This window comes from Glandiceps talaboti, chromosome 10 (assembly GCF_964340395.1).
Source record: "Glandiceps talaboti chromosome 10, keGlaTala1.1, whole genome shotgun sequence".
Taxonomy (NCBI): domain Eukaryota; kingdom Metazoa; phylum Hemichordata; class Enteropneusta; family Spengelidae; genus Glandiceps; species Glandiceps talaboti.
The window spans coordinates 23826719-23845327 of record NC_135558.1 but is presented as its reverse complement, the minus strand read 5'-3'; the positions used below and the strand labels follow the sequence as shown (position 1 = coordinate 23845327).

The following is an 18609-nucleotide window of genomic DNA, read 5'->3' as shown; positions in this document are numbered from 1 at the left end:
GTTTAGATTAAGAATTGTTCATGACATGATGATTTAATAGTGATATGCAAATTAGGGCTAAAAATGTGTCTTTTCTGTCGAAAATTTATAATTCCAAAACTACTGAGCAGATTTGGCTGAAATTTAATGGGGATGCATCTGGTGATATGTAAATGAAGATGTATTCACAACATGATTATCCCATTGGCAATATGCAAATTAGGTCTAAAATCTCAAGTTTGGTCGTGTTTATTCTGCACTTACATGTACACTGCACTGTTCAAAATGTTTTGACAAAACTGGCCCTAGCAACCATTACCAAACCCTTAGCAGTGATGAAAACTGAATGGGTTGGCAAGTGAGTACAGATTCCAAAATGTATACAAAATATGCCTAGCAACAAGACGACGTGGCTTGCCCATAGCAACAGCCAAATGATGGTGTATATTCCATAGCTAGTCCACATCTGTTTGAATACCCCATACTCTATAGCTAGTCCATAAATGTTTGCATACCCCATACTCCATAGCTAGTCAATACATCTGTTTGCATACAGTACTCCATCATAAGCTAGTCCATACATCTATTTGCATACCCCATATTCCACAGCTAGTCCATACATCTATTTGCATACCCCATATTCCATAGCTAATCGATACATGTTTACATACTCCATAGCTAGTCCATACATCTATTTGCATACCCCATATTCTATAGCTAGTCCATACATCTATTTGCATACTGCATACTTCATACCTAGTCTATACATGTTTGCATACCCCATACTCCATAGCTAGTCCATACATGTACATGTTTGCATACCCCATACTCCATAGCTAGTCCATGCATCTATTTGCATACCCCATACTCCATAGCTAGTCCATACATCTATTTGCATACTGCATACTCCATAGCTAGTCCATACATCTATTTGCATACCCCATACTCCATAGCTAGTCCATACATCTATTTGCATACCCCATACTCCATAGCTAGTCCATACATCTATTTGCATACCCCATACTCCATAGCTAGTCCATACATCTATTTGCATACCCCATACTCCACAGCTAGTCCATACATCTATTTGCATACCCCATACTCCATAGCTAGTCCATACATCTATTTGCATACCCCATACTCCATAGCTAGTCCATACGTCTATTTGCATACTGCATACTCCATAGCTAGTCCATTCATCTATTTGCATACTGCATAGCTAGTCCATACATCTATTTGCATACCCCATACTCCATAGCTAGTCCATACATCTATTTGCATACTGCATACTCCACAGCTAGTCCATACATCTATTTGCATACCCCATACTCCATAGCTAGTCCATACGTCTATTTGCATACTGCATACTCCATAGCTAGTCCATACATCTATTTGCATACCCCATACTCCATAGCTAGTCCATACATCTATTTGCATACCCCATACTCCATAGCTAGTCCATACATCTATTTGCATACTGCATACTCCACAGCTAGTCCATACATCTATTTGCATACCCCATACTCCATAGCTAGTCCATACGTCTATTTGCATACCCCATACTCCATAGCTAGTCCATACGTCTATTTGCATACTGCATCTCCATAGCTAGTCCATACATATGTGCATACCCCATACTCAATAGCTAGTCCATACATCTATTTGCATACCCCATACTCCATAGCTAGTCCATACATCTATTTGCATACCCCATACTCCATAGCTAGTCCATACATCTATTTGCATACCCCATACTCCATAGCTAGTCCATACGTCTATTTGCATACTGCATACTCCATAGCTAGTCCATACATCTATTTGCATACCCCATACTCCATAGCTAGTCCATACATCTATTTGCAAACCCCATACTCCATAGCTAGTCCATACATCTATTTGCATACCCCATACTCCATAGCTAGTCCATACATCTATTTGCATACTGCATACTCCACAGCTAGTCCATACATCTATTTGCATACCCCATACTCCATAGCTAGTCCATACGTCTATTTGCATACTGCATACTCCATAGCTAGTCCATACATCTATTTGCATACCCCATACTCCATAGCTAGTCCATACATCTATTTGCATACCCCATACTCCATAGCTAGTCCATACATCTATTTGCATACTGCATACTCCACAGCTAGTCCATACATCTATTTGCATACCCCATACTCCATAGCTAGTCCATACGTCTATTTGCATACCCCATACTCCATAGCTAGTCCATACGTCTATTTGCATACTGCATCTCCATAGCTAGTCCATACATATGTGCATACCCCATACTCAATAGCTAGTCCATACATCTATTTGCATACCCCATACTCCATAGCTAGTCCATACATCTATTTGCATACCCCATACTCCATAGCTAGTCCATACATCTATTTGCATACCCCATACTCCATAGCTAGTCCATACGTCTATTTGCATACTGCATACTCCATAGCTAGTCCATACATCTATTTGCATACCCCATACTCCATAGCTAGTCCATACATCTATTTGCAAACCCCATACTCCATAGCTAGTCCATACATCTATTTGCATACCGCATACTCCATAGCTAGTCCATACATCTATTTGCATACCCCATACTCCATAGCTAGTCCATACATCTATTTGCATACCCCATACTCCATAGCTAGTCCATACATCTATTTGCATACTGCATACTCCATAGCTAGTCCATACATCTATTTGCATACCCCATACTCCATAGCTAGTCCATACATCTATTTGCATACCCCATACTCCATAGCTAGTCCATACATCTATTTGCATACCCCATACTCCATAGCTAGTCCATACATCTATTTGCATACCCCATACTCCATAGCTAGTCCATACATCTATTTGCATACCCCATACTCCATAGCTAGTCCATACATCTATTTGCATACCCCATACTCCATACATGTAGCTAGTCCATACATTGTGTACATGTATTGTACTTCTTAAGTCTAAACTGCATGAATACTGACTGCACCTGATGGAATCCGAACAAAACTTTGCATGTGTATAGATTAATATATCAGTGAATTCAAGTGTGAAAAGAAAAAAATGGTGTCACCATGTTTTCTGAAGAGCTAAAAATTTATCCCCAAAGTTGTGTAAAATCACTAAAAAATCAAAATTTCATAAAATGAAACGATCGCATATTTTTTTCAGTATGTGCATGCACAGCTTATTTAATTTGTTTTCATTTTTGTTGTCCCCCAGTAATAGAGTTCAATAATATCATCAACACATACTTTAATATCAACTGTTTTGTGTTACTTTTTTTTTTTGGGGGGGGGGGAACTATAAAATATCAATTTTGTTGAAAATTCTGTTGCTATGGAGAATTGGATGAACTATACTACAGTTAACTGTAGATTCTTATCTAACTGTCAAAGAAGGGTAAGTGACTATTTTGAAAAAAAAATAATTAAAAAAATATATGGTCACCATAATATTTTCCGTTGTTTTACTTGGGCGTGCTCAGATGGCGGTGGTTGACCTTTGACCTTATTGTTTGCTACTTTGGCAAGTTTCATCTCACTCTAACGAAACTTAAGTAGACTATGAAAGGTTTTTACATGTCAAGCATGTCACATTTTCTGAACGCAAGTTCTAGATTTCAATTTTGACACATTTATTTCCTACATGTTACTTTGTATATGCTATGATATTATCCAGCAGTGACTCAAATTTGGAAACAACATTGAACAGTTCTGATTCTGTATTTTGCTTTCTTACATTTTGTGAACATGTACATGCAATATTAAGAACCTGAATAATTGAAAGACACAGAATTTAGTCAGGTGCTTATCTCATTGCTATCAACATGCCCACAACAGTGCACAATGCAAATAACTTGTAGCTGTCCTTCAGTGTAAATGTAGTTCTAGCATAGAATTTAGGAATTCTAAGTCAATGTAGTTCTACCATACAATTAGGAATTCTAAGTCAATGTAGTTATAGCCTAGAATTAGGAATTCTAAGTCAATGTAGTTCTAGCCTAGAATTAGGAATTCTAAGTCAATGTAGTTCTAGCCTAGAATTAGGAATTCTAAGTCAATGTAGTTCTACCATACAATTAGGAATTCTAAGTCAATGTAGTTCTAGCCTACAATTAGGAATTCTAAGTCAATGTAGTTCTAGCCTACAATTAGGAATTCTAAGTCAATGTAGTTCTAGCCTAGAATTAGGAATTCTAAGTCAATGTAGTTCTACCATACAATTAGGAATTCTAAGTCTATGTAGTTCTACCATACAATTAGGAATTCTAAGTCAATGTAGTTCTACCATACAATTAGGAATTCTAAGTCAATGTAGTTCTACCATACAATTAGGAATTCTAAGTCAATGTAGTTCTAGCCTACAATTAGGAATTCTAAGTCAATGTAGTTCTAGCCTATAATTAGGAATTCTAAGTCAACATAGTTCTACCATACAAATAGGAATTCTAAGTCTATGTAGTTCTAGCCTACAATTAGGAATTCTAAGTCAATGTAGTTCTACCATACAATTGGGAATTCTAAGTCAATGTAGTTCTACCATACAATTAGGAATTCTAAGTCTATGTAGTTCTACCATACAATTAGGAATTCTAAGTCAATGTAGTTTTAGCCTACAATTAGGAATTCTAAGTCTATGTAGTTCTAGCCTAGAATTTAGGAATTCTAAGTCTATGTAGTTCTAGCCTACAATTAGGAATTCTAAGTCAATGTAGTTCTACCATACAATTAGGAATTCTAAGTCAACATAGTTCTACCATACAAATAGGAATTCTAAGTCAATGTAGTTCTAGCCTATAATTAGGAATTCTAAGTCTATGTAGTTCTAGCCTATAATTAGGAATTCTAAGTCAATGTAGTTCTAGCCTACAATTAGGAATTCTAAGTCAATGTAGTTCTAGCCTATAATTAGGAATTCTAAGTCAATGTAGTTCTAGCCTACAATTAGGAATTCTAAGTCAATGTAGTTCTAGCCTACAATTAGGAATTCTAAGTCAATGTAGTTCTACCATACAATTAGGAATTCTAAGTCAATGTAGTTCTAGCCTAGAATTTGGAATTCTAAGTCTATGTAGTTCTAGCCTATAATTAGGAATTCTAAGTCAATGTAGTTCTAGCCTACAATTAGGAATTCTAAGTCAATGTAGTTCTCACCATACAATTGGGAATTCTAAGTCAATGTAGTTCTAGCCTACAATTTGGAATTCTAAGTCTATGTAGTTCTAGCCTACAATTAGGAATTCTAAGTCAATGTAGTTCTACCATACAATTAGGAATTCTAAGTCAATGTAGTTCTACCATACAATTAGGAATTCTAAGTCAATGTAGTTATAGCCTAGAATTAGGAATTCTAAGTCAATGTAGTTCTAGCCTACAATTAGGAATTCTAAGTCAATGTAGTTCTAGCCTAGAATTAGGAATTCTAAGTCAATGTAGTTCTAGCCTACAATTAGTCGAAGTCAATGTAGTTCTAGCCTACATTTAGGAATTCTAAATATGTAGTTCTATCATACAATTAGGAATTCTAAGTCAATAAGGAACATCACACAGTACTGTTGTGTGAGTATAAGATGACGGGGTTTGCTTTCAATAAGGTATAACACATGGTACTGTTGTGTGAGTGTAAGATGACGGGGTTTGCTTTCAATAAGGTATAACATATGGTACTGTTGTGTGAGTGTAAGATGACGGGGTTTGCTTTCAATAAGGTATAACACATGGTACTGGGTTGTGTGAGTATAAGATGACGGGGTTTGCTTTCAATAAGGTATAACACATGGTACTGTTGTGTTAGTGTAAGATGACGGGGTTTGCTTTCAATAAGGTATAACACATGGTACTGTTGTGTTAGTGTAAGATGACGGGGTTTGCTTTCAATAAGGTATAACACATGGTACTGTTGTGTTAGTGTAAGATGACGGGGTTTGCTTTCAATAAGGTATAACACATGATACTGGGTTGTGTGAGTATAAGATGACGGGGTTTGCTTTCAATAAGGTATAACACATGGTACTGTTGTGTGAGTGTAAGATGACGGGGTTTGCTTTCAATAAGGTATAACACATGGTACTGGGTTGTGTGAGTATAAGATGACGGGGTTTGCTTTCAATAAGGTATAACACATGGTACTGTTGTGTGAGTGTAAGATGACGGGGTTTGCTTTCAATAAGGTATAACACATGGTACTGTTGTGTTAGTGTAAGATGACGGGGTTTGCTTTCAATAAGGTATAACACATGGTACTGTTGTGTTAGTGTAAGATGACGGGGTTTGCTTTCAATAAGGTATAACACATGGTACTGTTGTGTTAGTGTAAGATGACGGGGTTTGCTTTCAATAAGGTATAACATATGATACTGTTGTGTGAGTGTAAGATGACGGGGTTTGCTTTCAATAAGGTATAACACATGGTACTGTTGTGTGAGTGTAAGATGACGGGGTTTGCTTTCAATAAGGTATAACACATGGTACTGTTATGTGAGTGTAAAGTGGAACAAGTTGAGTTTATATTCATGAAAATATACCTTCTATGACATCACAATTACATGTATGTTCTGGCACTCATTGGACTGTTGATTGCATAGTAGGGTGTTTCGGTATATTCTGTCATTGGGTTGTTTATAAGTTACATGTATATCCTACATGTGTACACTACATGTAGTGCTAGGTTTGTAGTTCAGTCAATTGCAAGTGATTGCAAGTGAGTAACTTTTAACATGCAGAGAAAACTACATCCCCAAATGATTCTTGATTCCAGGGTTTCTAACATAACTTAAACTGGTTCTGGTAGTATAAAGCTGAATGTGGTCCTAACAACTGTTGCTATGTAACACAACTTATAACTGACACATGGCAATCTGCCACAATAAGCGTACTAATAGACAAACAATAGAGTGTTAAATTGATATATGATCCACATGTACAAGCAAATAAACTTTGTTGACATTTGAATGTTTGTATTAACTTACATATAGCATATTTGTGCCATCTCATTAGTTCAGTATAGAAACTATATCAGTATGTCCACTTCAAGCGAGACAAACTATCCACTGTGTCAATTTTTACAATGCTATGTTTTGTTTTGAGGTGCATTAAAATGCTCCATACCAAAACCTTAAAAAATGTTCTTTCGGCAATCAGAACATTATGCTTGGTTCAAATTATTTATTTTTTGAGTCAATACATTCTAGTTATCATTAGAGACATTTTGATATCAACTAGTTGAGCTCCTAGTTATCAAGGTCCCAATCAGCAATAGAATTTATGAATTTACTTGAACCCAATACTCTCCAAAATCACTAGTATTTTCACTATTGTTGCTATTGTAGGACACATTCCTACATAAAAAGCCAAATCAATTTATTGAACATAGTAAAATCGTCAATGAAAGAAGATTCATCACTCACAGATAAATTCACACTCTGAACGTAGTGTACATATGGCCTTGGAGAGCATACTCTGGTTGAATTTATCCATTTGATATAATCCATATTTATCAATTATGTAGATTGCTTAAAGTTGTACAGAAATAATGTCTCAAACTTCAAAACAATCAGAAATTAAAGCGGATGTGGCTCCAATCTAGTTGCAGGCTTTCGCTCATAACCATGCATTGGGGTTACGACATTAATTGCTGACATCAATATTGTCCAATCATACTAATGGCTATGATGAACACATTGCGATATTTGAATCATTGGTTCCCTAAACTGTATACTTCTGATGCCATGTAGTCTAGTTCCTATACAGTACTGTTCCGATTTATACCTTCCCTCACAGTATAGTCAAGACCCTGACGAAAAGAGTTAATTATGGTTCAGCCCATAGTGAGCAAAGCACAAGAGTGCATGTCACTAGTAACAAGTCATTGAGAATGACATAGTCCTCGCTATGATTGGGTTTACTGCGCCAACAAAATGGCTGCCAGGCAGCCATATCGGATTGTATCACAATGAAAATGGATATGCATATGTATGTCATAGAACACTGTGCTAATACCAACTTTGAATGAGATCTGTTCAAGCATGTCTGAGTCAAGGCTTTGGACAGAAAAAAATTCGCAAAAAAAAAATGGCTACTAGTTGGCCATATTAGATCATATCATGAAACAAATTGACATGCATATGTATGCCATAGTATGTTGCCCCTGTACCAAGTTTGAAAAAAATTGGTCAAGGCATCTCCAAGAAACGGCTACGGACGGACGGAACCCAAGCCATAAGTCCCCATCCCGGACTATGTCTGGCGGGAACTAATAACGGGCTGTCGTCACCGCTTATTAAATATTCATTTGGTACAGCTGTTTTCACGATGTCCAATGTCCAACCATGACTCCACCGCAAGTCCATTTAAACTTAATCACGTTGGGACGCAACAACATAATCATGTTTATATGAATGCAATAGGAATATGTGCTGATTAAGGTAATTTGACCAGACTGTGTTGTGGTTAAATAAACACACAGTCTGGTCATCCACACTAGTATACTATGATTCGTTGCAAAATCCACTAATGAATATCAACTAGGCTAAAGTCTTTAAATAAAAACCAGAGACTCAAGAAATTTCGTAATTCTTTTTAAATCTTTATTGCTGATAATAAAATCCTTTCTTTTACATCATTTTCATCGAAACTTAGCAAGTAATTTATATGAACCTTGGCTATTGAGTGGTAGACAATGCTATTTACATGTAATGACTTGAGGCGTGCTTCCATATGATCGAAGCAAATCGAATCAATTAGCCTATTATGTGACAAAAATATTGTGGCTCTGCATGTTGTGATATGAGTTCTTGAAGTTTTCCATGGGTATTAAAGGAAATACTATTATAAGTATGTCTAGCCCATAGCAACAATGCAGTGATAATGGATATACCCTTATATTGCAAAGATAACAGCAGGGATCGTTGGGCAAGTTGATACACTTTAAACAAATTTACATACATTTATGTAGTCACATAGCAACTAAGATACTGCCCATAACAACAGTAAAATGGTGGTGTATATTGCATATATAACAACAGGGCTGGGTCAGCATTTGGAAAAACGTTTTAAAAAAAAAAAGAAGCACATAAACTACAGTTGTGTTACAATGCCAATCGTGTTCATTAGTCTCAGGACATCACATGTTAACTTATATGCTCACAATGAAAGAATTTCGTTAAATCATTCATATACAAACATATATATTTATACATGTGATGGACCCATGGGTAATTTTTGTTGTTATTGAAAATTCGTTATATATTCATATATGTGTGATACCGGTATGGTCCAAACAGTTAACTATGTTAGTAATCAAAAGTTCTTTTCTTGTTATTCTTCTAGATGTTTATGCACTGGAAGGTGCCAACTCGTCTGATTAAACCAGACCCTGAGCATCACCAGCAACAGCAATCTTTGATTCAGGACAGCAACCAGAAATTCTATGAGGATATCAATGGAAAAAGAGAATGTGAGTATTGGTACATAAACTTTTCAAAGCCACAATGATACTTCATCATACATGTATAGGTATATGTCACCACAATGTCCTTTCTCTGTATAACCACAATGATACTACATGTAGGTATATATCACCACAATGTCCTTTCTCTGTATAACCACAATGATACTACATGTAGGTATATATCACCACAATGTCCTTTCTCTGTATAACCACAATGATACTACATGTAGGTATATATCACCACAATGTCCTTTCTCTGTATAACCACAATGATACTACATGTAGGTATATGTCACCACAATGTCCTTTCTCTGTATAACCACAATGATACTACATGTAGGTATATGTCACCACAATGTCCTTTCTCTGTATAACCACAATGATACTACATGTAGGTATATGTCACCACAATGTCCTTTCTCTGTATAACCACAATGATACTACATGTAGGTATATGTCACCACAATGTCCTTTCTCTGTATAACCACAATGATACTACATGTAGGTATATATCACCACAATGTCCTTTCTCTGTATAACCACAATGATACTACATGTAGGTATATATCACCACAATGTCCTTTCTCTGTATAACCACAATGATACTACATGTAGGTATATGTCACCTCAATGTCCTTTCTCTGTAACCGAAACAACTTGCAGATTCACCAATCCAACAAGTACATGGGCTTCTGGTACTTTCTGTCACAAAAGTTTTGAACCTTTTGTAAAAATAAAGCTGTCTTCATAATTCATGAAAGATCAACCAGCAGCATCATTTGAACTTTACAAAGTTACATGTACCATGACATTCAAAGATCAAATAGCAGTGTCACTTGACCTTTACAAAGTAACCATGACATTCAAAGATCAAATAGCAGTGTCATTTGACCTTTACAAAGTAACCATGACATTCAAAGATCAAATAGCAGTGTCATTTGACCTTTACAAAGTAACCATGACATTCAAAGATCAAATAGCAGTGTCATTTGACCTTTACAAAGTAACCATGACATTCAAATGCAAAGGTCATATAGCAGTGTCATTTGACCTTTACCGTAGTTTTCCGAAAACTAGTCCTGGGCCACTATTCGGAAAATCGGCAAATTCGGAACCACAACAGAGGAACTAAATAGAAGCTCAGGGCGATTATTTGGCAGTCAACACTCAACAGCCATGTGGCTCATATCGTTACTAAAGGGGACATACAAGTTTAGGGACATAACAATTAGGAATTAGGAATTATAATAATTCAAATATATCAAATGAAACATTTTATTTGCTATCATTCTATCAGTGTTGTTTGTAATATTGTTTTTATTCATAAAGGAGCTTCAAATGATTTATAGTAGAACCCCTTTTAATCAAATGATTTATCATGAAATGAAGTCTCCCACCAATGCATGTGTGTAGTGGCTCGTAGTGGCTCATTCCATTTCGGGTGTGTGCATTGCTTGTTAGACACATAACACAAATGCATTCCAAATCTGAGCATTTATGCTGCTTATTATCATTTACTTTGTAATATATAAAACATTACACGATCAAAAATATACACCATCTGTTTCATTTTCTCCTTACATGCAATTAAGGTGTAACTAAAATTAATGTGTGCTAAGACCAACCCTAGAGAGAAATGGTATGCGCCAAGGCATTCCCCCCCCATATCTTATCTGTTACCATGGTTACTATCTGTAAACATAGGACATCCACACTACCTCTCAAATAAGCTACAGTGTTTCATTTCTCAAGTACATTTGCGGTGTGGCTACCCATCTCGTAAATAATTTAAACCCGATCTGAAATGTGAACGGCTGTAAACTTTTAAATGGACAACACGGAAAATGGTCAATCTTTTGAGCTATGGATTTATAGGAAAACAACTGACCAGCAAGACACAAAATGAACAGTCTGATTCTAGAGTTACAGATAGTCAACGAAGTATCTTTTTTAGCACTGTAATGTGATATTTGCCAAAGCCCCGAGGACTGTCTTCTTTCGCAGTGAGTGAACCTGCGCGATCACAGAAACAAGTGTAATTTTACCCCTTTCATGTATAGTTGGCTGACTACGTCAATATTAACGATATTATCCACATTTCATTGTATTCTGATATAAATATTCTGAGACATAACTCAGGAAACTAATGCCTGTGGGTTTTCCCTACAAGTTTGACCAAACGTAGTACAACTTTTGTCGTTATACTGCACTGTTGAACCATTATTAACACTGTTTTCCAATAATGCAATATTCTTGTCGCATATTTCTGTCAATTCCTGATCCTTCCTGAGATCCAAGTGAAGTTGTCATTCAAGGTTTTTCATGTCGTCGATGCCTCAAAGATGACCATTACAAATAGAATAGAATTGTCAATTGACTGAAACCAAGCATGTCAACTTTATATTTATTATTATAAATTGGATATTGTTCAACTAAAAGTGGTGTGCGTCTGAATATACAGATTCATAGGCAAGATTCAAAGTTTCACATTAGCGGGACCTGGGACCACTAATTTTTATAGCAGGACTACTGCATTTTTTAAGCACTGGTCCGGGGACCACCAGTTCACAAAACGATTTGTTCACCCCTGGATAAACTTGACATTAGTCTTGTACCATTCGTTAAATCTCCATGAACTCATTTATTTTCAACTTCAACTCTCACTCGTTCACTTTGTGTGCACACTCACCATGCAAATTACCCTGACCTATTTTTAGACGCAGTGTGTCGCATTGACAGTGACGTCTGCGGATCTCAATGAGTCATCTGCCGGCTTGTTGACCGACCAGGCTCAGCACAAAAGTGTCTGTACCTACCTTCACGATCACTTTCTTCTCGTGGAAAAAACGCCCATTTTTTATTGACACTCTAAGTTTATGGGTTTTTTCAACGGAATAAAAACTAACGTTACCAATATAACAATGAAAAATTCTTGCCGGTGAATCTGAAAAACCCAATAGACGCCCACCTGCCAAATGATCGCCCATGGGCAATTTTACGGATAGTCCAAATGTAAAGGCAAATTGCAGACCATAAGGGAAGGTTATGTTACACTTCTGTCTGTGGATGTGTGTGTGTGTGTGTGTGTGTGTGTCTGTCTGTCTGTCTGTCTGTCTGTGTCTGCGGACATGATACTGTAAACCTGAAAAATTTCGCTAAAGATTTATTTTCACTCATTTTGCTGGAAAGCAAAAATACAAAAATAAGTAGTGACTAAAATGCCTTGTAATACATGAACACAATGTACCAATCTGGTAATTAGTAAAAAATAAGTAGTGACTAAAATGCCTTCTTGTAAATGAACACAATGTACCAATCTGGTAATTAGTTAAAATAAGTAGTGACTAAAATGCCTTCTTGTACATGAACACAATGTACCAATCTGGTAATTAGTTAAAATAAGTAGTGACTAAAATGCCTTCTTGTAAATGAACACATTGTACCAGTCTGGTAATTAGTTAAAATAAATAGTGACTAAAATGCCTTCTTGTAAATGAACACATTGTACCAGTCTGGTAATTAGTTAAAATAAGTAGTGACTAAAATGCCTTCTTGTAAATGAACACATTGTACCAGTCTGGTAATTAGTTAAAATAAATAGTGACTAAAATGCCTTCTTGTAAATGAACACATTGTACCAGTCTGGTAATTAGTTAAAATAAGTAGTGACTAAAATGCCTTCTTATACATGAACACAATGTACCAGTCTGGTAATTAGTTAAAATAAATAGTGACTAAAATGCCTTCTTGTAAATGAACACAATGTACCAGTCTGGTAATTAGTTAAAATAAGTAGTGACTAAAATGCCTTCTTCTACATGAACACAATGTACCAGTCTGGTAATTAGTTAAAATAAGTAGTGACTAAAATGCCTTGTAAATGAACACATTGTACCAGTCTGGTAATTAGTTAAAATAAGTAGTGACTAAAATGCCTTCTTCTACATGAACACAATGTACCAGTCTGGTAATTAGTTAAAATAAGTAGTGACTAAAATGCCTTGTAAATGAACACAATGTACCAGTCTGGTAATTAGTAAAAATAAATAGTGACTAAAATGCCTTGTAAATGAACACATTGTACCAGTCTGGTAATTAGTTAAAATAAGTAGTGACTAAAATGCCTTCTTCTACATGAACACAATGTACCAGTCTGGTAATTAGTTAAAATAAGTAGTGACTAAAATGCCTTGTAAATGAACACAATGTACCAGTCTGGTAATTAGTTAAAATAAGTAGTGACTAAAATGCCTTCTTATACATGAACACAATGTACCAGTCTAGTAATTAGTAAAAATAAGTAGTGACTAAAATGCCTTCTTGTACATGAACACAATGTACCAGTCTGGTAATTAGTTAAAATAAATAGTGACTAAAATGCCTTCTTGTACATGAACACAATGTACCAGTCTGGTAATTAGTTAAAATAAGTAGTGACTAAAATGCCTTCTTGTACATGAACACAATGTACCAGTCTAGTAATTAGTAAAAATAAGTAGTGACTAAAATGCCTTCTTGTACATGAACACAATGTACCAGTCTGGTAATTAGTAAAAATAAGTAGTGACTAAAATGCCTTCTTGTACATGAACACAATGTACCAGTCTAGTAATTAGTAAAAATAAGTAGTGACTAAAATGCCTTCTTGTACATGAACACAATGTACCAGTCTGGTAATTAGTAAAAATAAGTAGTGACTAAAATGCCTTCTTGTACATGAACACAATGTACCAGTCTGGTAATTAGTTAAAATAAGTAGTGACTAAAATGCCTTCTTGTACATGAACACAATGTACCAGTCTGGTAATTAGTTAAAATAAGTAGTGACTAAAATGCCTTCTTGTACATGAACACAATGTACCAGTCTGGTAATTAGTTAAAATAAGTAGTGACTAAAATGCCTTCTTATACATGAACACAATGTACCAGTCTGGTAATTAGTAAAAATAAGTAGTGACTAAAATGCCTTCTTGTACATGAACACAATGTACCAGTCTGGTAATTAGTAAAAATAAGTAGTGACTAAAATGCCTTGTAAATGAACACATTGTACCAGTCTGGTAATTAGTAAAAATAAGTAGTGACTAAAATGCCTTCTTGTACATGAACACAATGTACCAGTCTGGTAATTAGTAAAAATAAGTAGTGACTAAAATGCCTTCTTGTACATGAACACAATGTACCAGTCTGGTAATTAGTTAAAATAAGTAGTGACTAAAATGCCTTCTTGTACATGAACACAATGTACCAGTCTGGTAATTAGTATTACTACTGTTGTTCGCACACAGCTGATAGACCAAGTAATAACGCCCGAATCACTCTCATATCTCATATCTGACTCAACTTCTGTATGTACGTACCAGGATCACACTTGAACTTTAAAGGGAATTAGCTCAGACTACACAGTTTGTGTGTAAATCTACACTCGAGACGAAGGCAAACACCCAGCATAGTGCCTCGTTCATTGACTTCCCGCGAAGCCAAGTCCTCTTGCCAAATCTGAGCTGAAGTGCCTGTCTCAGTGTGCTTTATTGTGACGTCCTTAAAGTCTAAATATACATAACGCATGGCCAATGGCCAAATAATTAATGCACTCCATATAGAGTTTTCATGGGCGTTATAATACCCTAAAAGTAATTTTAAAACATTGATGAATGATCACTATGAATCCTAGATATTTATGAAATGCAGACTGTCGTCTCATGTATTCGAGTATGCTTGGAATCCTGTGTGGTCTAAATCCAATATCCTTGAGACAGTCTATTGACCTTTCAGTCAAACTAGGCCATTCGATGTTGTTAAAATATTCAGTTTACTGAAATATAAATATGTCATCTGTGACACTTTCCCCTCTTTCCAAAATTTGTAACGCCCTCGTTACAGACTAAAATATCTAAAAAATAATTTACCCTTCATAAATGAAAATTGAAAAGTCTTAGAAGTAATTAATGCTGTTTCGTATGAAGTGTTAGAAATGTAAAATTTATACGACCCTTGAAAACTAAGAGTGCTAAAATCTCAAATTCCGAACCAGATATACTTATTTAGTCAACATGTACTTCAATGAATAAATGACATCAAAGAGAGACATCACAGATAAGTCGAAAATTGAATCGTAGAATAATTATATCCTGAGTTGGCTATTGAATTGTGTACTTCTCAATCACATCACAAACATACGTTCGACTGGCCAGTCTTTTTCAATCATTCACACAATCATACTGATAGATATGACCATCCATAACGTACTGTTCGGGCCCCCTCTATTTTCATTAACACTACCAGACAAGTACATTCATCAATAGAATTCTCAGGTCTAAAGAACTTTGCTAGGAATTTTATATCTGCAGCATTTAAAAGTTGAACATAAAGAAATATAATTAGAAGAATGTTTTAATGTTGACCAAGTTATACCCGATTCATCGTGTACATAACTAAATTATAACATAAGTATTCCTATCTGAAAGGAATGTAGGTATCTGTCTCGTAAAATCAAATGATGACATTAAATATCTATGCTATGAATAAATATTAACTCTTAAATATTTCATCACGCCAATATTGAAAATTGTCACTGACAAATGGTCAGCATGCCATATTCGTGATCATATTCCAAATTGAATCTTTAACTGCAGACGAAATCAATATTATGAAAAATGGTGTAGCATAAAAGTGTGTGTCAGTGACGTCGTCTTTGTTTAGTGAAGTCAAAATTAACCAGTCAATGTTATTCAAGTAATCTAAGTCCAGTAACTTGTGATTTCACCCTGATATCAGCTATCAAGAACACTGACCTAAATGTATTGTCTTACAGCTATCCTTAAGTTACACTAACTAATCAGCTGTTACAGTCATCAAGAAAAGTCAGTTGCGCCAACACAATCATTGTCGTGTAAGAAACCCTACGTCATTATTTAAACATTACAGGCATCTTAGCTGTTCATCCATGTTTAAAATTTGACATCTTCAGTATGTTAACGACTTATACAGAACTATTAAGACCATTAATATTAATCCAATAAGTCAATTTAGTTTTCATTACAAGTAACCTGATTGACCATAAGTAGGTTGGTAATTTTCTCATTGCAATTCAATATACACTTTGAATCAATACCACTAGAAATTATGCACGCTGCTCAAGTGAAAATAGTCCTTTCTCATCGAGTATATGGGTGCAATTTTCTTTGTATCTATAAATGATTATGGACATTTTTGTTTGCCCTTTGGTGACCCCATAATTGGAACTGGTGCACGTTTGAGGACCTCTAATGCAGCTTTGTTCAGATTCTGACTAGGTTCCCATGAGTTTTTGTCGGATGAAAATCCAGCCCACTTGATTAGATATTGCAATTGACCATTTTTGTACCGTCCTTTCATAATTTTCTCTATACTAAAATAGTTATCATTGTCGTCTTTATCAGTATTTACATCAGAGTCATTCTCAACACTCTGTTCTAACCTCCGTCTCTCAGCACGTGTGCGTACATTGTTACGCCAAGTTTTAGAGGCTGTAGTCTGTATTTGCTTGCTTCCTGTTTCAGGAGCACTCTGGTCCTGTGGGATGCTATACAATTCTGTATCAGATTGTAAATGGTAGTTTGTACTTTGTGTTCTTTGGTTCACTAACGGATCAATGCCTTGGCTATTTTCTACATCGTCTGAAGTGTGCATGTCAGTATTTCTGCCACTTAGAAGATGGTCTGGCCGTAAACGGGCATGTTTTAACCTATTTGCATGAATCACCTTATTGTATTTCTTAGAACTGTCAATATATTGAAGTTTGAAATTGACAGGTGAGACTTGTTCCTTGATACGAAAAGGTCCCCGAAATGGATGATGAAACTTTGGACTGCATCCAACTTTTACGGCTGGATGATGAAGATACACTATATCACCTACTGTAAACTTATGTGATGTATTCGCTTTTGCATCATAACGCATTTTCATAACTGCTTGTGCCTTTGTTATGTTCTCCTTTGCTAACTGTATCGCCATGTTTCTACATCTTGCCATTTCATGAAGATGAAAATCGACATTCCTTGATACACCTAGTCGCGGTAATATTTCAGCATCAACCGGAAGTCTAGGTTCAGTACCGAACATCACTTTGAAAGGTGACATTTTCGTAGTTTCATGGGGTGTGGCCCTATATGCAAATAACACAGATTGGAGATATACATCCCAATCATCAGATTCGTCTGATGTATACATTGATAACATATTTAAAAGCGTACTGTTCATACGTTCAGTGAGCCCGTTGCATGCTGGGTGATATGCAGATGAACGTGTCTTTGTAATATCAAAAAATCTACATACTTCCTTAATAAGATGTGACATGAACGATGCTCCTTGATCTGATAACACGGAATTTGGGAATCCATATACACAAAAGATATCCTCAAATAATACCTTAGCGACTGTTTCCGCCCGAGTATTCGGAAGAGCGAAGGCCCATGCAAACTTGGAAAGATATTCTGTAACTACCAGAATGTAACTGTTTCCGCGTTTCGTAGTCTTTAATTTGCCTAAGAAATCAAAACCAATGCGGTCCATTAAACCATTAACAGGTATTGGCAATAATTGACTTCTATAACGACGCCCTCTTTTTCTCATATGACAATGAGAACATGAAGCTACATAATCATTGACGTCCTTAAGTAGATTATCCCAATAGTATTTTGTTCTGATCGCATGTAATGTCCTTGAAGTTCCCAAATGACCTCCTGTGACATCATCATGAATTCGCTTTAGTATGTAAAGTTGTAATGTTTTAGGCACGACAAGTTGTCTAATACAATCTTTCGCCTTGTACGACTTTCCTGTGGGGGACCAATAATGGTATAGGACATTGTTTAATAACACATAATTCGCATGTCCTTGAATTAATTTTTGTGCATGTTTTGCTTCTTTTGGTAGTTCACCATTCTCCAAATAAGCTATAATAGGCTTTATGTGCCGGTCTGCTCTTTGCAATTTTGACATGTGTTCCGACCTTATGTCGAAGTCATCAACATCTATAACGTTATTAAGTGAAGAAGTAATCTCTGAGTTTCGCGAGTTATTTTGCCGGCTTAATGCAACTTCACTATCAGATTTCTCATATAAATACCTTATATCAACAATAGAATCATCAGCTGTGTTTGTTTGCATATGTGCAATTTCAGGTAT

The 18609-nt window shown here is 35.8% G+C and overlaps 2 protein-coding genes across 2 annotated transcripts in view; one reads left to right on the top strand and one right to left on the bottom strand.

Moving 5' to 3' along the window:
• The window catches only part of LOC144440842 (uncharacterized), a 49798-nt gene that overhangs the window by 4632 nt on the left and 26557 nt on the right, over positions 1 to 18609 (top strand). The window contains exon 2 of the mRNA XM_078130263.1: positions 9321 to 9447. Coding sequence (XP_077986389.1) covers positions 9321 to 9447 — 127 coding nt within the window. The remainder of the gene's footprint in view (positions 1 to 9320; positions 9448 to 18609) is intronic.
• Positions 8605 to 18609, bottom strand: part of LOC144440843 (DNA repair protein SWI5 homolog) — a 68790-nt gene continuing 58785 nt past the window's right edge. Inside the window, exon 6 of the mRNA XM_078130264.1 lies at positions 8605 to 9418. The gene's annotated coding sequence lies outside the window, so the exon portion shown is untranslated. The remainder of the gene's footprint in view (positions 9419 to 18609) is intronic.